The sequence below is a fragment of the Salvelinus alpinus genome, chromosome 11, assembly GCF_045679555.1.
Source record: "Salvelinus alpinus chromosome 11, SLU_Salpinus.1, whole genome shotgun sequence".
Lineage (NCBI taxonomy): Eukaryota > Metazoa > Chordata > Actinopteri > Salmoniformes > Salmonidae > Salvelinus > Salvelinus alpinus.
Genome location: NC_092096.1, coordinates 24,371,496 through 24,391,116, shown reverse-complemented (window position 1 = coordinate 24,391,116; position 19,621 = coordinate 24,371,496). Strand labels below are relative to the sequence as shown.

Below are 19,621 nucleotides of genomic sequence, written 5' to 3'. Positions count from 1 at the left end.
ATTGTTACATATGAACGTCTCCCTCTGTGTTCCCCAGGTGTCTGCTGTGAACATTGTTACATCTGAACGTCTCCTCTGTGTTCCCCAGGTGTCTGCTGTGAACATTGTTACATATGAACGTCTCCTCTGTGTTCCCCAGGTGTCTGCTGTGAACATTGTTACATATGAACGTCTCCCTCTGTGTTCCCCAGGTGTCTGCTGTGAACATTGTTACACATGAACGTCTCCCTCTGTGTTCCCCAGGTGTCTGCTGTGAACATTGTTACATATGAACGTCTCCCTTTGTGTTCCCCAGGTGTCTGCTGTGAACATTGTTACATCTGAACGTCTCCCTCTGTGTTCCCCAGGTGTCTGCTGTGAACATTGTTACATCTGAACGTCTCCCTCTGTGTTCCCCAGGTGTCTGCTGTGAACATTGTTACATCTGAACGTCTCCCTCTGTGTTCTCCAGGTGTCTGCTGTGAACATTGTTACATATGAACGTCTCCCTCTGTGTTCCCCAGGTGTCGGCTGTGAACATTGTTACATATGATCGTCTCACCCTGTGTTCCCCAGGTGTCTGCTGTGAACATTGTTACATATGAACGTCTCCCTCTGTGTTCTCCAGGTGTCTGCTGTGAACATTGTTACATATGAACGTCTCCCTCTGTGTTCCCCAGGTGTCTGCTGTGAACATTGTTACATCTGAACGTCTCCTCTGTGTTCCCCAGGTGTCTGCTGTGAACAGTGTTACATATGAACGTCTCCCTCTGTGTTCTCCAGGTGTCTGCTGTGAACATTGTTACATATGAACGTCTCCTCTGTGTTCCCCAGGTGTCTGCTGTGAACATTGTTACATATGATCGTCTCCTCTGTGTTCCCCAGGTGTCTGCTGTGAACATTGTTACATATGAACGTATACCTCTGTGTTCTCCAGGTGTCTGCTGTGAACATTGTTACATATGAACGTCTCCCTCTGTGTTCTCCAGGTGTCGGCTGTGAACATTGTTACATATGAACGTCTCCCTCTGTGTTCCCCAGGTGTCTGCTGTGAACATTGTTACATCTGAACGTCTCCTCTGTGTTCTCCAGGTGTCTGCTGTGAACATTGTTACATATGAACGTCTCCCTCTGTGTTCCCCAGGTGTCTGCTGTGAACATTGTTACATATGATCGTCTCCTCTGTGTTCCCCAGGTGTCTGCTGTGAACATTGTTACATATGATCGTCTCCTCTGTGTTCCCCAGGTGTCTGCTGTGAACATTGTTACATCTGAACGTCTCCCTCTGTGTTCTCCAGGTGTCTGCTGTGAACATTGTTACATATGAACGTCTCCTCTGTGTTCCCCAGGTGTCTGCTGTGAACATTGTTACATATGAACGTCTCCCTCTGTGTTCTCCAGGTGTCTGCTGTGAACATTGTTACATCTGAACGTCTCCTCTGTGTTCTCCAGGTGTCTGCTGTGAACATTGTTACATCTGAACGTCTCCTCTGTGTTCTCCAGGTGTCTGCTGTGAACATTGTTACATATGAACGTCTCCCTCTGTGTTCCCCAGGTGTCTGCTGTGAACATTGTTGCATCTGAACGTCTCCTCTGTGTTCTCCAGGTGTCTGCTGTGAACATTGTTACATATGAACGTCTCCCTCTGTGTTCTCCAGGTGTCTGCTGTGAACATTGTTACATCTGAACGTCTCCTCTGTGTTCTCCAGGTGTCTGCTGTGAACATTGTTACATATGAACGTCTCCCTCTGTGTTCCCCAGGTGTCTGCTGTGAACATTGTTACATATGAACGTCTCCTCTGTGTTCCCCAGGTGTCTGCTGTGAACATTGTTACATATGAACGTCTCCCTCTGTGTTCCCCAGGTGTCTGCTGTGAACATTGTTACATATGAACGTCTCCTCTGTGTTCTCCAGGTGTCTGCTGTGAACATTGTTACATATGAACGTCTCCTCTGTGTTCCCCAGGTGTCTGCTGTGAACATTGTTACATATGAACGTCTCCCTCTGTGTTCCCCAGGTGTCTGCTGTGAACATTGTTACATATGAACGTCTCCCTCTGTGTTCCCCAGGTGTCTGCTGTGAACATTGTTACATATGAACGTCTCCTCTGTGTTCCCCAGGTGTCTGCTGTGAACATTGTTACATCTGAACGTCTCCTCTGTGTTCTCCAGGTGTCTGCTGTGAACATTGTTACATATGAACGTCTCCTCTGTGTTCTCCAGGTGTCTGCTGTGAACATTGTTACATATGAACGTCTCCCTCTGTGTTCCCCAGGTGTCTGCTGTGAACATTGTTACACATGAACGTCTCCCTCTGTGTTCCCCAGGTGTCTGCTGTGAACATTGTTACACATGAACGTCTCCCTCTGTGTTCCCCAGGTGTCTGCTGTGAACATTGTTACATATGAACGTCTCCCTCTGTGTTCTCCAGGTGTCTGCTGTGAACATTGTTACATATGAACGTCTCCCTCTGTGTTCCCCAGGTGTCTGCTGTGAACATTGTTACATATGAACGTCTCCCTCTGTGTTCTCCAGGTGTCTGCTGTGAACATTGTTACATATGAACGTCTCCTCTGTGTTCTCCAGGTGTCTGCTGTGAACATTGTTACATATGAACGTCTCCCTCTGTGTTCCCCAGGTGTCTGCTGTGAACATTGTTACATATGAACGTCTCCCTCTGTGTTCCCCAGGTGTCTGCTGTGAACATTGTTACATATGAACGTCTCCCTCTGTGTTCCCCAGGTGTCTGCTGTGAACATTGTTACATATGAACGTCTCCTCTGTGTTCCCCAGGTGTCTGCTGTGAACATTGTTACATATGAACGTCTCCTCTGTGTTCCCCAGGTGTCTGCTGTGAACATTGTTACATATGAACGTCTCCTCTGTGTTCTCCAGGTGTCTGCTGTGAACATTGTTACATATGAACGTATCCCTCTGTGTTCCCCAGGTGTCTGCTGTGAACATTGTTACACATGAACGTATCCCTCTGTGTTCCCCAGGTGTCTGCTGTGAACATTGTTACACATGAACGTCTCCCTCTGTGTTCTCCAGGTGTCGGCTGTGAACATTGTTACATCTGAACGTCTCCTCTGTGTTCTCCAGGTGTCTGCTGTGAACATTGTTACATATGAACGTCTCCTCTGTGTTCTCCAGGTGTCTGCTGTGAACATTGTTACATATGAACGTCTCCTCTGTGTTCCCCAGGTGTCTGCTGTGAACATTGTTACATATGAACGTCTCCCTCTGTGTTCCCCAGGTGTCTGCTGTGAACATTGTTACATATGAACGTCTCCCTCTGTGTTCCCCAGGTGTCTGCTGTGAACATTGTTACATATGAACGTCTCCTCTGTGTTCCCCAGGTGTCTGCTGTGAACATTGTTACATCTGAACGTCTCCTCTGTGTTCTCCAGGTGTCTGCTGTGAACATTGTTACATATGAACGTCTCCTCTGTGTTCTCCAGGTGTCTGCTGTGAACATTGTTACATATGAACGTCTCCCTCTGTGTTCCCCAGGTGTCTGCTGTGAACATTGTTACACATGAACGTCTCCCTCTGTGTTCCCCAGGTGTCTGCTGTGAACATTGTTACACATGAACGTCTCCCTCTGTGTTCCCCAGGTGTCTGCTGTGAACATTGTTACATATGAACGTCTCCCTCTGTGTTCTCCAGGTGTCTGCTGTGAACATTGTTACATATGAACGTCTCCCTCTGTGTTCCCCAGGTGTCTGCTGTGAACATTGTTACATATGAACGTCTCCCTCTGTGTTCTCCAGGTGTCTGCTGTGAACATTGTTACATATGAACGTCTCCCTCTGTGTTCTCCAGGTGTCTGCTGTGAACATTGTTACATCTGAACGTCTCCTCTGTGTTCCCCAGGTGTCTGCTGTGAACATTGTTACATATGAACGTCTCCCTCTGTGTTCCCCAGGTGTCTGCTGTGAACATTGTTACATATGAACGTCTCCTTTGTGTTCCCCAGGTGTCTGCTGTGAACATTGTTACATATGAACGTCTCCCTCTGTGTTCTCCAGGTGTCTGCTGTGAACATTGTTACATATGAACGTCTCCCTCTGTGTTCTCCAGGTGTCTGCTGTGAACATTGTTACATATGAACGTCTCCTCTGTGTTCTCCAGGTGTCTGCTGTGAACATTGTTACATATGAACGTCTCCTCTGTGTTCTCCAGGTGTCTGCTGTGAACATTGTTACATATGAACGTCTCCTCTGTGTTCTCCAGGTGTCTGCTGTGAACATTGTTACATATGAACGTCTCCTCTGTGTTCTCCAGGTGTCTGCTGTGAACATTGTTACATATGAACGTCTCCCTCTGTGTTCTCCAGGTGTCTGCTGTGAACATTGTTACATATGAACGTCTCCCTCTGTGTTCCCCAGGTGTCTGCTGTGAACATTGTTACATATGAACGTCTCCCTCTGTGTTCCCCAGGTGTCTGCTGTGAACAAGTTCGACCCTCCTCTGGAGGTGGTGGCAGCCAGGGAGCACATGAGTCACATGGTATTCCAGCTGATGCAGCCCCAGGTCATCTACGATAGGTAAAAACATCACGACCCACCAACTACCCTGACTGGACTACCCTCCTTATAACACGACTTTCAGCCAATCAGAAGTCGCTACGATGAATATTCTAAATAAAGCTTACATACTAAATTAAGTTGTGCTCGCAATCTTTAAAAATGAAGAAACCTAGCTTTTCTGACATTTATGCTCTATTTATACATCATAGAAACTGACCTATCCCCTGGCCTAGAAAAATCAGATTTTTCTGATTGGCTTGTTGTCCTGAACAATGGTAAAGTACTTCCTAGACTCTTTATCTTTGTGCTCTCCCTCTCTCTAAATGGTGTACTGTGTCATCCATGTGTTGCTGTGTGCGTGTGTCCCAGCACCCTGCCCAGTCTGGACTCTCCCTACCCCATGCTGGTGTTGACTGGGCCCCAGGCTTGTGGGAAGAGAGAGCTGGCCCACAAGCTCTGCCGAGAGTTCAACGACTTCTTCGCCTACGGGTGAGTCCCAAGGGCCAAATGGTACCCTATTTCCTACATAGTAGTGCACTACTTTTGGCAAGCTGTGGCCAAACTCTGAGGGCTTGTATGCATCCATAAATGCACACTTTTCCGTATATAGTTGTTGCGATTCGTTCTGAAGGTAGGTAAGGAGTCAGGCGCAGGAGAGCAGAGATGTCAATGTAGCGTTTTTTAATAGGCAAGTCCAAAACCGGTACAGGTACAATGACCAAAAAACACCCAAGACAAATGGGAACTCACAGTTACTCACGGAAGGAGAAAAACCCACGCTCCTTACTATAATAAACACACGTGAATAAACTGAGGAAAGCCTCCACAAGCAATATGAAAAATAACCCCGCACAAACCTACGCGGGGAAACAGATAAATATACACACAGGAATTAAAGCAAATGAAAACCAGGTGTGAATGAACCAAAGACAAAACAAACGGAAAAAGAAAAATGGATCGGTGATGGCTAGTAGGCCGGCGACGCCGAGCGCCGCCCGAACAGGTAGAGGAACTACCTTCGGTGGAAGTCGTGACAATAGTGCACTACTTTTGGCCAGCTTGCTTCTAGGATTTTGTGCTCATTGGAATAGACTTTATGAAAGGATGAAGTTACCTTAAATATGAGAAGGCCTGGTCACAGAGGTGAAGGGTTAGGGTTATTGTTTAGGATGGTACTAAATATATTTCACTAGGTTCCCCTCTGGTTCCCCATCCATAGATACATGATACTTCCACACTGTTAAACCAGATGGTCAATACTTCCAACACATGAGCAATGGCGAGTGATAAATAACAAGGTTCCCCACGACGGGCAGTAGAAGAACTATAGAAGCAGTAAATAGTGGTATAGAGAGCACATACACTGGAGAGCTGGAATCAAAAGAACATCTGCTGGACATGGCTTGTCTGGCTCTCACCTCACGCTGGTTTTAATAGAAACCTCTTCACCAGGGTTCTCTATCCTTGTTCCTGGAGAGGTACCCTCCTGTAGGTTTTAACCCTGTTCCTGGAGAGATACCTTCCTGTGGGTTTTAACCCTGTTCCTGGAGAGATACCCTCCTGTAGGTTTTAACCCAAACCCTGTTCCTGGAGAGATTCCCTCCTGTAGGTTTTAACCCAAACCCTGTTCCTGGAGAGCCACCCTCCTGTAGGTTTTAACCCAAACCCTGTTCCTGGAGAGCTACCCCCCTGTAGGTTTTAACCCAAACCCTGTTCCTGGAGAGCTACCCTCCTGTAGGTTTTAACCCAAACTCTGTTCCTGGAGAGCTACCCTCCTGTAGGTTTTAACCCAAACTCTGTTCCTGGAGAGCCACCCTCCTGTAGGTTTTAACCCAAACCCTGTTCCTGGAGAGCCACCCTCCTGTAGGTTTTAACCCAAACCCTGTTCCTGGAGAGCTACCCTCCTGTAGGTTTTAACCCAAACTCTGTTCCTGGAGAGCTACCCTCCTGTAGGTTTTAACCCAAACCCTGTTCCTGGAGAGCTACCCTCCTGTAGGTTTTAACCCAAACCCTGTTCCTGGAGAGCTACCCCCCTTTTGTTTTTAACCCAAACCCTGTTCCTGGAGAGCTACCCTCCTGTAGGTTTTAACCCAAACCCTGTTCCTGGAGAGCTACCCTCCTGTAGGTTTTAACCCAAACCCTGTTCATGGAGAGCCACCCTCCTGTAGGTTTTAACCCAAACCCTGTTCCTGGAGAGCTACCCTCCTGTAGGTTTTAACCCAAACTCTGTTCCTGGAGAGCTACCCTCCTGTAGGTTTTAACCCAAACCCTGTTCCTGGAGAGCCACCCTCCTGTAGGTTTTAACCCAAACCCTGTTCCTGGAGAGCTACCCTCCTGTAGGTTTTAACCCAAACCCTGTTCCTGGAGAGCCACCCTCCTGTAGGTTTTAACCCAAACCCTGTTCCTGGAGAGCTACCCTCCTGTAGGTTTTAACCCAAACCCTGTTCCTGGAGAGCCACCCTCCTGTAGGTTTTAACCCAAACTCTGTTCCTGGAGAGCCACCCTCCTGTAGGTTTTAACCCAAACCCTGTTCCTGGAGAGATACCCTCCTGTAGGTTTTAACCCAAACCCTGTTCCTGGAGAGATACCCTCCTGTAGGTTTTAACCCAAACCCTGTTCCTGGAGAGCCACCCTCCTGTAGGTTTTAACCCAAACCCTGTTCCTGGAGAGCCACCCTCCTGTAGGTTTTAACCCAAACCCTGTTCCTGGAGAGCCACCCTCCTGTAGGTTTTAACCCAAACCCTGTTCCTGGAGAGGTACCCTCCTGTAGGTTTTGAGTGCTCAACCTCACCTGGGTAGTGGAGTCGGAGTGTGTGTGTGTGTGTGTGTCTGTGTCTGTGTCTGTGTCTGTGTCTGTGTGCTTGTGCTTGTGTGCATCAAAGCGAGTGTGTGGCACGTGTCCGTCTATATGTCTGTCCGTCTTTTGTCTCGGTGTGTTGCAATACCATTATGATCCTTAGGCGTTTTTGATTATTTTAAATGTTGGATTATTGTGCGCTTGTTGACATTTACTGCATTGATTGATAGGAACATAAGCAGTTCGCTGCAGCCATAACACCTGCTAAACTGTGTACATGACCAATGAAATTGAGTTGCTAGCTTGAATGTATTGCTGTTTTGTCATTGGAACCATTTGTCTCTTGTTGTCACAGAACCTGCCATACCACCAGGGGTCCCTACTTTGGGGAAGAGGACGGGAGCGACTACCATTTTGTCACAGAGGAAGACTTTCAGAACATGATTCACATGGTACATGTTTGAGATGGACTATGTTGCTGTGTGATTGAGCAGAATTACTGATCAACAAATCACCTTGCATCCGTTGTGTGATCAACATTAGCGATTCTGCCCCTCGCCTTGCTCAAACTGATCCCCTCAAACACACTGATAGTGTGTCAGTCTCAGATTAATTGCAATTCTTTCCGTTCGTAAAGATAAAATGTGAAGGTAAAACAATCCATGGTTAGCCCTGTCCATGACACCACCACATATTCATCGTCCTTCAGAATTTAAATATACAGTGTCTTCGGAAAGTATTCAGATCCCTTGACTTTTTCCACATTTTGCTACGTTACTACCTTACAAATCCTTAGGAATCTACACACAATACCTCATAATGACGCAGCGAAACAGGTTTTGAGATTTTTTTGCAAATGTCAACAACAACAAAAAACATTTTTAAAGTAAGATTTACATAAATATTCATACCCTTTGCTATGAGACTCGGAATTGAGCTCAGGTGCATCCTGTTTCCATTGATCATCCTTGAGATGTTTCTACATCTTGATTGGAGTCCACCTATGGTAAATACAATTGATTGGACATGATTTGGAAAAGCACACACCTGTATATAAGGTCCCACAGTTGACAGTGCATGTCAGAGAAAAAACTAAGCCATGATGTCGAAGGAATTGTCCGTAGAGCTCCGAGACAGGATTTTGTTGAGGGTACCAAAACATTTCTGCAGCATTGAAGGTGCCCAAGAACACAATGGCCTCCATTATTCTTAAATGGAAGAAGTTTGGAACCACCAAGAATCTTCCTGGAGCTGGCCGCCGGCCAAACTGAGCAATCGGGGGAGAAGGGCCTTGGTCAGGGAGGTGACCAAGACCCTGATGGTCTCACTGACAGAGTTCTAGAGTTCCTCTGTGGAGACAACCATCTCTTCAGCACTCAACCAATCAGGCCTTTATGGTAGAGTGGCCAGACAGAAGCCACTCCTCAGTAAAAGGCACATGACAGCCCACTTTTAGTTAGCCAAAAGGCACCCAAAGACCCTCAGACCATGAGAAACAAGATTATCTGGTTTGATGAAACCAAGATTGAACTCTTTGGCCTGAATGCCAAGCGTCATGTTTGGAGGAAACACTGCGCTGAAGCATGGTGGTGGCAGCATCATGCTGTGGGGACCGGGAGACTAGTCCGGATTGAGGCAAAGATGAACGGAGCAAAGTACAGAGAGATCCTTGATGAAAACCTGCTCCAGAGCGCTCAGGACCTCAGACTGGGGCGAACGTTCACCTTCCAACAGGACAACGACCCTAAGCACACAGCCAAGACAATGCAGGGGTGGCTTCGGGGCAATGTCCATGAGTGGCCCAGCCAGAGCCCGGACTTGAACCCGATCGAACATCTCTGGAGAGACCTGAAAATAGCTGTGCAGCAACGCTCCACATCCAACCTGACAGAGCTTGGGAGGATATGCAGAGAAGAATGGAAGAAACTCCCCAAATAAAGGTGTGTCAAGCTTGTAGCGTCATACCCAAGAAAACTCAGGCTGTAATTGCTGCCAAAGGTGCTTCAACAAAGGGTCTGAATACTTACACTACCGTTCAAAAGTTTGGGGTCACTTAGAAATGTCGTTGTTTTTGAAAGAAAAGCTATTTTTTTCTCCATTAAAATAACATCAAATTGATCAGAAATACAGTGTTGACATTTTTCATGTTGTAAATGAGTATTGTAGCTGGAAACGGCTGATTTTTTTATGGAATATCTACACAGGCGTACAGAGGCCCATTTTCAGCAACCACCACTCCAGTGTTCCAATGGCACGTTGTGTTAGCTAATCCAAGTTTATCATTTTAAAATGCTAATTGATCATTAGAAACCCCTTTTGCAATTATGTTAGCACAGCTGAAAACTGTTATGCGGATTAAAGAAGCAATAAAACTGGCCTTCTTTAGACTAGTTGAGTATCTGGAGCATCAGCATTTGTGGGTTCAATTCCAGGCTCAAAATGGCCAGAAACCAAGACTTTCTTCTGAAACTCGTCAGTCTATTCTTGATCTGAGAAATTAAGGCTCTTCCATGCAAGAAATTGCCAAGAAACTGAAGATCTGGTACAACGCTGTGTACTACTCCCTTCACAAAACAGCGCAAACTGGCTCTAACCAGAATAGAAAGAGTGGGAGGCCCCTGTGCACAACTGAGCAAGAGGACAAGTACATTCGAGTGTCTAGTTTGAGAAACAGACGCCTCACAAGTCCTCAACTGGCAGCTTCATTAAATAGTACCCGCAAAACTCCAGTCTCAACGTCAACAGTGAAGAGGCGACTCTGGGATGCTGGCCTTCTAGGCAGAGTTGCAAAGAAAAAGACATATCTCAGACTGGCCAATAAAAGATTAAGATGGGCAAAAGAACACAGACACTGGACAGAGGAAGATTGGAAAAAAGTGTTCGGATCACAAAGAAGAACATTCGTGAGACGCAGAAAAAATGAAAAGATGCTGGAGGAGTGCTTGATGCCATCTGTCAAGCATGGTGGAGGCAATGTGGTGGTCTGGGAGTGCTTTGGTGGTGGTAAAGTGGGAGATTTGTACAGGGTAAAAGGCATCTTGAAGAAGTAAGGCTATCACTCCATTTTGCAACGCCATGCCATACCCTGTGGACGGCGCTTAATTGGAGCCAATTTCCTCCTACAACAAGACAATGACCTAAAGCACAGCTCCAAACTATGCAATAACTATTTAGGGAAGAAGGAGTCAGCTGGTATTCTGTCTATAATGGAGTGGCCAGCACAGTCACCGGATCTCAACCCTATTGAGCTGTTGTGGGAGCAGCTTGACCGTATGGTACGTAAGAAGGGCCCATCAAACCAATCCAATTTGTGGGAGGTGCTTCAGGAAGCATGGGGTGAAATCTCTTCAGATTACCTCAACAAATTGACAACTAGAATGCCAAAGGTCTGCATGGCTGTAATTGCTACAAATGAAGGATTCTTTGACGAAAGCAAAGTTTGAAGGACACAGTTATTATTTCAATTAAAAATCATTATAACCATGTCAACGTCTTGACTATATTTCCTATTCATTTTGCAACTCATTTCATGTATGTTTTCATGGAAAACAAGGACATTTCTAGGTGTTACACTACCGTTCAAAAGTTTGGGGTATGTAGATGTGATATTTCAGTCGTGTTTTTTTTCATACATCTGCAAAAATGTAGAACAATCTGTTTTCTCTTTGTCATTATGGGGTATCGTGTGTAGATTCATTTAAAAAAAAACTTTTTTTAAATCAATTTTAGAATAAGGCTGTAACCTGACAAAATGTGGAAAAAGTCAAGGGTCAGCATACTTTCCGAAGGCACGGTTCATCCAGCCAGCAATTTATTTTGTGCAAATGTGTGTAGCCTAGACTTGTCTTCTGGTTTGAAGTTTTGTAAGTAGTTCTCTTCACTCTAAAAGACAGTAAATCAATTGTTATGTCATACTCAGTTATTGGCTACTTAAATATATTTCCTTATATCTAACATTTTTGACACTTCAAAGCACAAGAGTTATCACATATTCCCAAAGGAAGAACTCGTAGATATCCTACACGGGGGGGCCTGAGGTACTATATAGTATGCCTGCCCGGCCAACTTTATTTTAACTTGAGGCCCATTCATTTGTCTTTCTTAAGGTAAATTTGTAAGCGCCGTGGGGCCTTAATAAATAGAGATCTCTCTCACAGTGATATTAGGAGGAAACCCTTTGAAGTGCGGATCCTAGCCGTGCACACTGTAAAGTACAGAGGAAGGTTCTCAGGTGAAGTGGGGATCCTAGCCGTGCACACTGTAAAGTACAGAGGAAGGTTCTCAGGTGAAGTGGGGATCCTAGCCGTGCACACTGTAAAGTACAGAGGAAGGTTCTCAGGTGAAGTGGGGATCCTAACCGTGCACACTGTAAAGTACAGAGGAAGGTTCTCAGGTGAAGTGGGGATCCTAGCCGTGCACACTGTAAAGTACAGAGGAAGGTTCTCAGGTGAAGTGGGGATCCTAACCGTGCACACTCTAAAGTACAGAGGAAGGTTCTCAGGGGAAGTTCTTCAGACTGAAACCCTGATGAAGACTGCTTGCTGTGGAAACCTGGGCAGCATTTCCTTTTCTTTAGACAGACTCCCTGGATCATTCAGTTCAGATGTAGACCCTCCCTCCCTTATCACATACCTACATCACAGACTCCCTGGATCATTCAGACCAGTTCAGATGTAGACCCTCCCTCCCTTATCACATACCTACATCACAGACTCCCTGGATCATTCAGTTCAGATGTAGACCCTCCCTCCCTTATCACATACCTACATCACAGACTCCCTGGATCATTCAGTTCAGATGTAGACCCTCCCTCCCTTATCACATACCTACATCACAGACTCCCTGGATCATTCAGACCAGTTCAGATGTAGACCCTCCCTCCCTTATCACATACCTACATCACAGACTCCCTGGATCATTCAGACCAGTTCAGATATAGACCCTCCCTCCCTTATCACATACCTACATCACAGACTCCCTGGATCATTCAGACCAGTTCAGATGTAGACCCTCCCTCCCTTATCACATACCTACATCACAGACTCCCTGGATCATTCAGACCAGTTCAGATGTAGACCCTTCCTCCCTTATCACATACCTACATCACAGACTCCCTGGATCATTCAGACCAGTTCAGATGTAGACCCTTCCTCCCTTATCACATACCTACATCACAGACTCCCTGGATCATTCAGACCACGTCAGACCAGTTCAGATGGAGACAGAAACATACAGTGCCTTCGGAAAGTATTCAGACCCCTTCTCTTTCTCCACATTTTGTTACGTTACAGCCTTATTCTTAAATGGATTAAATAAATCCTCATCAATCTACACACAATGCACTGTACATCAGACTCGTATGCCCAACCAACCACACACACACACACACACACACACACAGCTCCATCCTGAAAATGTGCCTCAATCAGTAGGTCCTTGTGCTTGTTTTATTGTTCCAACTAGCCTGTCAACAGAGGAACGATAAGGGTGCTTTGTAATTTGGGCCTGATGGTTTCCAACCCTCTAAAAGTAGGGGATGAGGTTTAGCACGACAAGGGTCGAGCTCCTGAGGGAGTCTCAATAGTCAGTAGGGCACAACTTATATCAGAACATCAACAAGAAATGTGATATCTAGAATGTAGGCATGAGAGCCTCACCAATTCTATGTGTTCCATTTCTATCTGAATATTGGGAAAAAGTGTAGCCTACCTTGAGAGTAGGTTACAGTCCTCAGAGCTGTCCGTAGGGTCGTAAAGCGTGATGGATCGTAACGCCGAGCATATCGGCTTCAGGTGCAAGTAGACGAGGGGTCAAAGGGAGCGGCTGTGTGAACTACAGGGTAGCAGGGGAACTGATGGTACCTCTGACTGTAGGGTCAGGAGTTCACCTCACAGGTGGGGACATTATAGCTGCGGTTGTTACTCTTCTCTGGACATAGCAGGGGTCGTGAAGGACCCAGTAGGTCCATCGAAGACCACTTCCATTTTGGAATATGAATTTGACTCTTAACTAAATAAATGTTGCACCCCACGATAGTTGACTGTCCCAACTCACAGCTTTCTGTTAACTCTTGTTTTCTCTCTTTTTGCCTCCCCCCCGGTCTCCCTCTCTCTGTCTGTCTGTCTGTCTGTCTGTCTGTCTGTCTGTCTGTCTGTCTGTCTGTCTGTCTGTCTGTCTCCTCCCCTCTCACGGTCTCCCTCTCTCTCCGTCTGTCTGTCTCTCTTTCTTTCCTTCTCCCTCTGCTCCTCCATTCTCTGTCTTCTCTCTCTCCGTCTGTCTGTCTCTCTTTCTTTCCTTCTCCCTCTGCTCCTCCATTCTCTGTCTTCTCTCTCTCAGGGTAAATTCCTCCAGACGATGCAGTATGCGGGCCACTGGTATGGTCTGTCTCGTGAGGCCATAGAAGCCGTGGCCAGGGAGGGCCTGGCCTGCTGTGTGCACATGGAGCTGGAGGTGGGCGTCAACACACACACATTCACATAGCCCAGCAGCATCAAATTGAAAGGCTAATTTTCTCTATACTGTTCTCCCAGGGCGTGTTCAGTCTGAAGAACAGCCACTTTGAGCCGCGTTACATCCTGATGATCCCCACAGACAAGGAGCAGTACGGCAGGCGGCTGAGGACCAGAGCTCTGTACACCCGGACCCAGATAGATAAGGCTGTAGCCCGCGTGGATACATACGCCCTGATCAACAGAGAACGCCCAGGCTTCTTCGACAACGTCATCCCCTGTGGTACGTAGCTGATGATGATGCAGACCAGTATATAGAATATAGATACAGTGGGGCAAAAAAGTATTTAGTCAGCCACCAATTGTGCAAGTTCTCCCACTTAAAAAGATGAGAGAGGCCTGTAATTTTCATCATAGGTACACTTCAACTATGACAGACAAAATGAGAAAAAACAATCCAGAAAATCACATTGTAGGATTTTTAATGAATTTATTTGCAAATTATGGTGGAAAATAAGTATTTATTTTAGAAGTAGAACACAACTAATTGGCTCAAATGCTTTAAGAAGGAAAGAAATTCCACAAATTAACTTTTAACAAGGCACACCTGTTAATTGAAATGCATTCCATTTGACTACCTCATGAAGCTGGTTGAGAGAATGCCAAGAGTGTGCAAAGCTGTCATCAAGGCAAAGGGTGGCTACTTCGAAGAATCTCAAATATAAAATAAAATATGTTTTATTTGTTTAACACTTTTATGGTTACTACATGATTCCATATGTGTTATTTCATAGTTATGATGTCTAGACTATTATTCTACAATGTAGAAAATAGTAATAAATAAAGAAAAACCCTGGAATGAGTAGGTGTGTCTCGACTTTTGACTGGTACTGTAGTTGCATACCCATGTTGTCTATCATGGTTTTAATGGTTCTTGTGATGGTTTTCACTCCATGAACCAACTAAAGCTTTCAGAGTTGACCTGTGTCCTACCATATAAAGAAACAAAAAATGTCTGGCCACAACCAAAGGTGCGTTCCTATTGAAACTACCTTCAACTGTCCAGTGAAAATGGTACTTTTAAAAGTTCATGTTCTCCTATCTCTTACCCAATTAATATTGTTGGCGTGTCCTTTATTCGTATTTGTGTCCAAAGCATAAATTAGAGAGAAAAAAACCCACCTCAAACTTGTATCTCAAACAGACCATTTAAAAAATGCTTGCTATTTACTTACCGGCTAATATAGCCAATCAGTGGCCTACTCGCGTGAATATTTTTAATGACCGGTATACGCCCACGCCATTCCAAACCATAAAATCAGCTTTTTAACATACTTAATTACCATCTTTTGGAAGGAAAACTATTTCACTAATATTGTAAAAAATATATATTTCTGAGATATCTGGAAACTCTGGACAGTGACTTTAAGAGATTTATCTAAAGAATCTAACGTCTGGCGAGGTGTGTGTGTGTGTGTGTGTGTGTGTGTGTGGTGTGTGTGGTGTGTGTGTGTGTGTGTGTGTGTGTGTGGACACGACAGGGATGCGAAGAAAGATACGCAGACACGCTGTACTAATGTATGGAGATTATTTTAATAGTGTGTGTGTGTGTTCAGATGAGCCAGTGGAGGCATACAGAACCCTGAGGCAGGTGGTGAAGGACTATCTGGGAGTGGAGGAGCAGGGAGGAGAGGACCAGAGCACCACAGACACCCAAGACAACACCTCCACAGGTGGGTTTGTGTGCATTACAGCACATACAGTGGGGAGAACAAGTATTTGATACACTATCGATTTTGCAGGTTTTCCTACTTACAAAGCATGTAGAGGTCTGTCAATTTTATCATAGGTACACTTCAACTGTGAGAGATGGAATCTAAAACAAAAATCCAGAAAATCACATTTGTATGATTTTTAAGTAATTCATTTGCATTTTATTGCATGACATAAGTATTTGATCACCTACCAACTAGTAAGAATTCCGTCTCTCACAGACCTGTTAGTTTTTTTTTAAGACGCCCTCCTGTTCTCCACTCATTACCTGTATTAACTGCACCTGTTTGAACTCGTTACCTGTATAAAAGACACCTGTCCACACACTCAATCAAACAGACTCCAACCTCTCCACAATGGCCAAGACCAGAGAGCTGTGTAAGGACATCAGGGGTAAAATTGTAGACCTGCACAAGGCTGGGATGGGCTACAGGACAATAGGCAAGCAGCTTGGTGAGAAGGCAACAACTGTTGGCGCAATTATTAGAAAATTGAAGAAGATGAAGATGACGGTCAATCACCCTCGATCTGGGGCTCCATGCAAGATCTCACCTCGTGGGGCATCAATGATCATGAGGAAGGTGAGGGATCAGCCCAGAACTACATGGCAGGACTTGGTCAATGACCTGAAGATAGCTGGGACCACAGTCTCAAAGAAAACCATTAGTAACACACTACGCCATCATGGATTAAAATCCTGTAGCGCACGCAAGGTCCCCCTGCTCAAGCCAGCGCATGTCCAGGCCCGTCTGAAGTTTGCCAATGACCATCTGGATGATCCAGAGGAGGAATGGGAGAAGGTCATGTGGTCTGATGAGACAAAAATAGAGCTTTTTGGTCTAAACCCCACTCGCCATGTTTGGAGGAAGAAGAAGGATGAGTACAACCCCAAGAACACCATCCCAACCGTGAAGCATGGAGGTGGAAACATCATTCTTTGGGGATGCTTTTCTGCAAAGGGGACAGGACGACTGCATCGTATTGAGGGGAGGATGGATGGGGCCATGTATCGCGAGATCTTGGCCAACAACCTCCTTCCCTCAGTAAGAGCATTGAAGATGGGTCGTGGCTGGGTCTTCCAGCATGACAACGACCTGAAAGACACAGCCAGGGCAACTAAGGAGTAGCTCCGTAAGAAGCATCTCAAGGTCCTGGAGTGGCCTAGCCAGTCTCCAGACCTGAACCCAATAGAAAATCTTTGGAGGGAGCTGAAAGTCCGTATTGCCCAGCGACAGCCCCGAAACCTGAAGGATCTGGAGAAGGTCTGTATGGATGAGTGGGCCAAAATCCCTGCTGCAGTGTGTGCAAACCTGGTCAAGAACTACAGGAAACGTATGATCTCTGTAATTGCAAACAAAGGTTTCTGTACCAAATATTAAGTTCTGCTTTTCTGATGTATCAAATACTTATGTCATGCAATAAAATGCAAATTAATTACTTAAAAATCATACAATGTGATTTTCTGGATTTTTGTTTTAGATTCCGTCTCTCACAGTTGAAGTGTACCTATGATAAAAAATTACAGACCTCTACATGCTTTGTAAGTCGGAAAACCTGCAAAATCGGCAGTGTCACAAATACTTGTTCTCCCCACTGTATGTGCGACCAAGTGTGTCATTAACGTGTCAGCATCTGTGACAGAGTTGAAGAGGTACTCCTTAGTGGACGAGGCGCTCCCAGCCCCCTCCACCAGGCCAGAGACAGTCTTTATGTCCCGCTCCGCTCCAGACATGGACCCCTCGGACCACAACTGTAGGAAGTACTACAACAAGGTTCAGGCCCAGCTCACCCCACAGAAGACCTCAGCAGTGAGTCACAACACACACACACGTCAGTAGTCACCAACCCTGCACCTGGTCAACTATGCTATTCAGGCTTTTGTTTCAGCCCACCACTAATTTGTCTAATTCAACCAATCAAGGTCTTGGTGAGCAGTTGATTAGTTGGATCTGACTGATCCAGTCCCGAGGAACCAGGTGTGTGTGCACTCTGGCCAAACATTGATTAATCTACGTAGTGCCAGGATGAAAGAGATAACAGCTGCACTGTAGACCTGGAGGACAGGAGTCCTACACCTAGGGTCAGTAAGGCAGGGTATATTGCAGGTAGTTTGGCAACCCTAGGTGAACCCCCTGTGCCAAGGCTGTCTGCCTTGTGCTATTGATCACAATGATCTAGATCAGGGTACTCAACTCTGACCCCACGAGGTCCGGAGCCTGCTGGTTTTCTGTTCTTCCTGATCATTAATTGCACACACCTGGTGTCCCAGGTCTAAATCAGTCCCTGATTAGAGGGGAACAATGTCAAACTGCAGTGGAATTGGCGTCGAGGTCCAGAGTTGAGTTTGAGGGGTCTAGCTCAATCATCTGACTGATTGATATCAGGGTAGACATTGCTGAACTAGATAACCTTATTCATCCACGCCAGTGTCATGTTTAAATACTGTATCTCTCTCTCTGGGCCGTAGGAGCTGGCCTCCATCCAGAGACACAGCATCATGTTTAAATACTGTATCTCTCTGGGCCGTAGGAGCTGGCCTCCATCCACAGACACAGCATCATGTTTAAATACTGTATCTCTCTCTCTGGGCCGTAGGAGCTGGCCTCCATCCACAGACACAGCGTCATGTTTAAATACTGTATCTCTCTGGGCCGTAGGAGCTGGCCTCCATCCACAGACACAGCGTCATGTTTAAATACTGTATCTCTCTGGGCCGTAGGAGCTGGCCTCCATCCACAGACACAGCGTCATGTTTAAATACTGTATCTCTCTCTCTGGGCCGTAGGAGCTGGCTTCCATCCACAGACACAGCATCATGTTTAAATACTGTATCTCTCTCTCTCTGGGCCGTAGGAGCTGGCCTCCATCCACAGACACAGCGTCATGTTTAAATACTGTATCTCTCTGGGCCGTAGGAGCTGGCCTCCATCCACAGACACAGCGTCATGTTTAAATACTGTATCTCTCTCTCTGGGCCGTAGGAGCTGGCCTCCATCCACAGACACAGCATCATGTTTAAATACTGTATCTCTCTCTCTGGGCCGTAGGAGCTGGCCTCCATCCACAGACACAGCATCATGTTTAAATACTGTATCTCTCTCTCTGGGCTGTAGGAGCTGGCCTCCATCCACAGACACAGCGTCATGTTTAAATACTGTATCTCTCTTTCTGGGCCGTAGGAGCTGGCCTCCATCCACAGACACAGCGTCATGTTTAAATACTGTATCTCTCTCTCTGGGCTGTAGGAGCTGGCCTCCATCCACAGACACAGCATCATGTTTAAATACTGTATCTCTCTCTCTCTGGGCCGTAGGAGCTGGCCTCCATCCACAGACGGCAGCAGCTGGTCAGAGAGGCTCTGATGGGGAAGAGTCCCAGAGCCTACACTCAGCTCTTCAAGAGGTACACTATACCCTACCACTCAGACTTGATTGGAGTGTACACTTCAAATCAACAGCTATTCTAGGCATCAACAGCCTCTCCTGTTGTCCTGATTGGCCATATTTGACCCTGATGTTGAAGTGGCAGGTTACAAGGTCATGTGGTAGAATGGTGTTGTATTGCATGCCAACAGCAGAGGGAGCTAGAGAGGTCATGGTGAAAAGTGTGTTTGTGTATGTTTGCGTGCGTGCATGCTTGCATGCATGTGTGTGGCTTCTCAGTTAGGACCCTAGGTTCTTCAAAGACTGATCCAGGAAGTCATTGTACAGCTCTGTTCACCAAATACCAGTGCTGTAGATTTAGCCAATCAGCCATCTCCTCTCATGTTCCGACCCAGAGCTATTCTCTCTCTGGTAGACCTGCTCTCCAATGGCCCGGAAGTCATATGGCTTGGTAATCAGCTCTAACCACCCACAAGGGTGGGGTGTGTGTGTGGGTGTGTGTGTGTGTGGGGGGGGTGTTAGGAGTCCAGTGTGTGTGTGTGTTAGGAGTCCAGTGTGTGTGTGTGTGTTAGGAGTCCAGTGTGTGTGTGTTAGGAGTCCAGTGTGTGTGTGTTAGGAGTCCAGTGTGTGTTAGGAGTACAGTTCACCCCTGCTGCCATTCACACTCGAGCTGACAGGAGATATCCTCTGTCTAGTTCTGCATCATGT

The 19,621-nt window shown here is 46.1% G+C and overlaps 1 protein-coding gene across 3 annotated transcripts in view; it reads left to right on the top strand.

Moving 5' to 3' along the window:
• Window positions 1-19,621, top strand: part of LOC139533784 (leucine-rich repeat and guanylate kinase domain-containing protein-like) — a 42,927-nt gene that overhangs the window by 15,033 nt on the left and 8,273 nt on the right. For all 3 annotated transcript variants that reach the window (XR_011666851.1, XM_071332152.1, XM_071332153.1), the window contains exons 10-17: window positions 4,423-4,529; window positions 4,881-5,000; window positions 7,664-7,760; window positions 13,645-13,758; window positions 13,839-14,040; window positions 15,374-15,490; window positions 17,172-17,338; window positions 18,844-18,932. Coding sequence is in view for 2 of the 3 variants with exons in the window: in XM_071332152.1 (XP_071188253.1) it covers window positions 4,423-4,529; window positions 4,881-5,000; window positions 7,664-7,760; window positions 13,645-13,758; window positions 13,839-14,040; window positions 15,374-15,490; window positions 17,172-17,338; window positions 18,844-18,932 (1,013 nt within the window). In the remaining variant the exon portion in view is untranslated. The remainder of the gene's footprint in view (window positions 1-4,422; window positions 4,530-4,880; window positions 5,001-7,663; window positions 7,761-13,644; window positions 13,759-13,838; window positions 14,041-15,373; window positions 15,491-17,171; window positions 17,339-18,843; window positions 18,933-19,621) is intronic.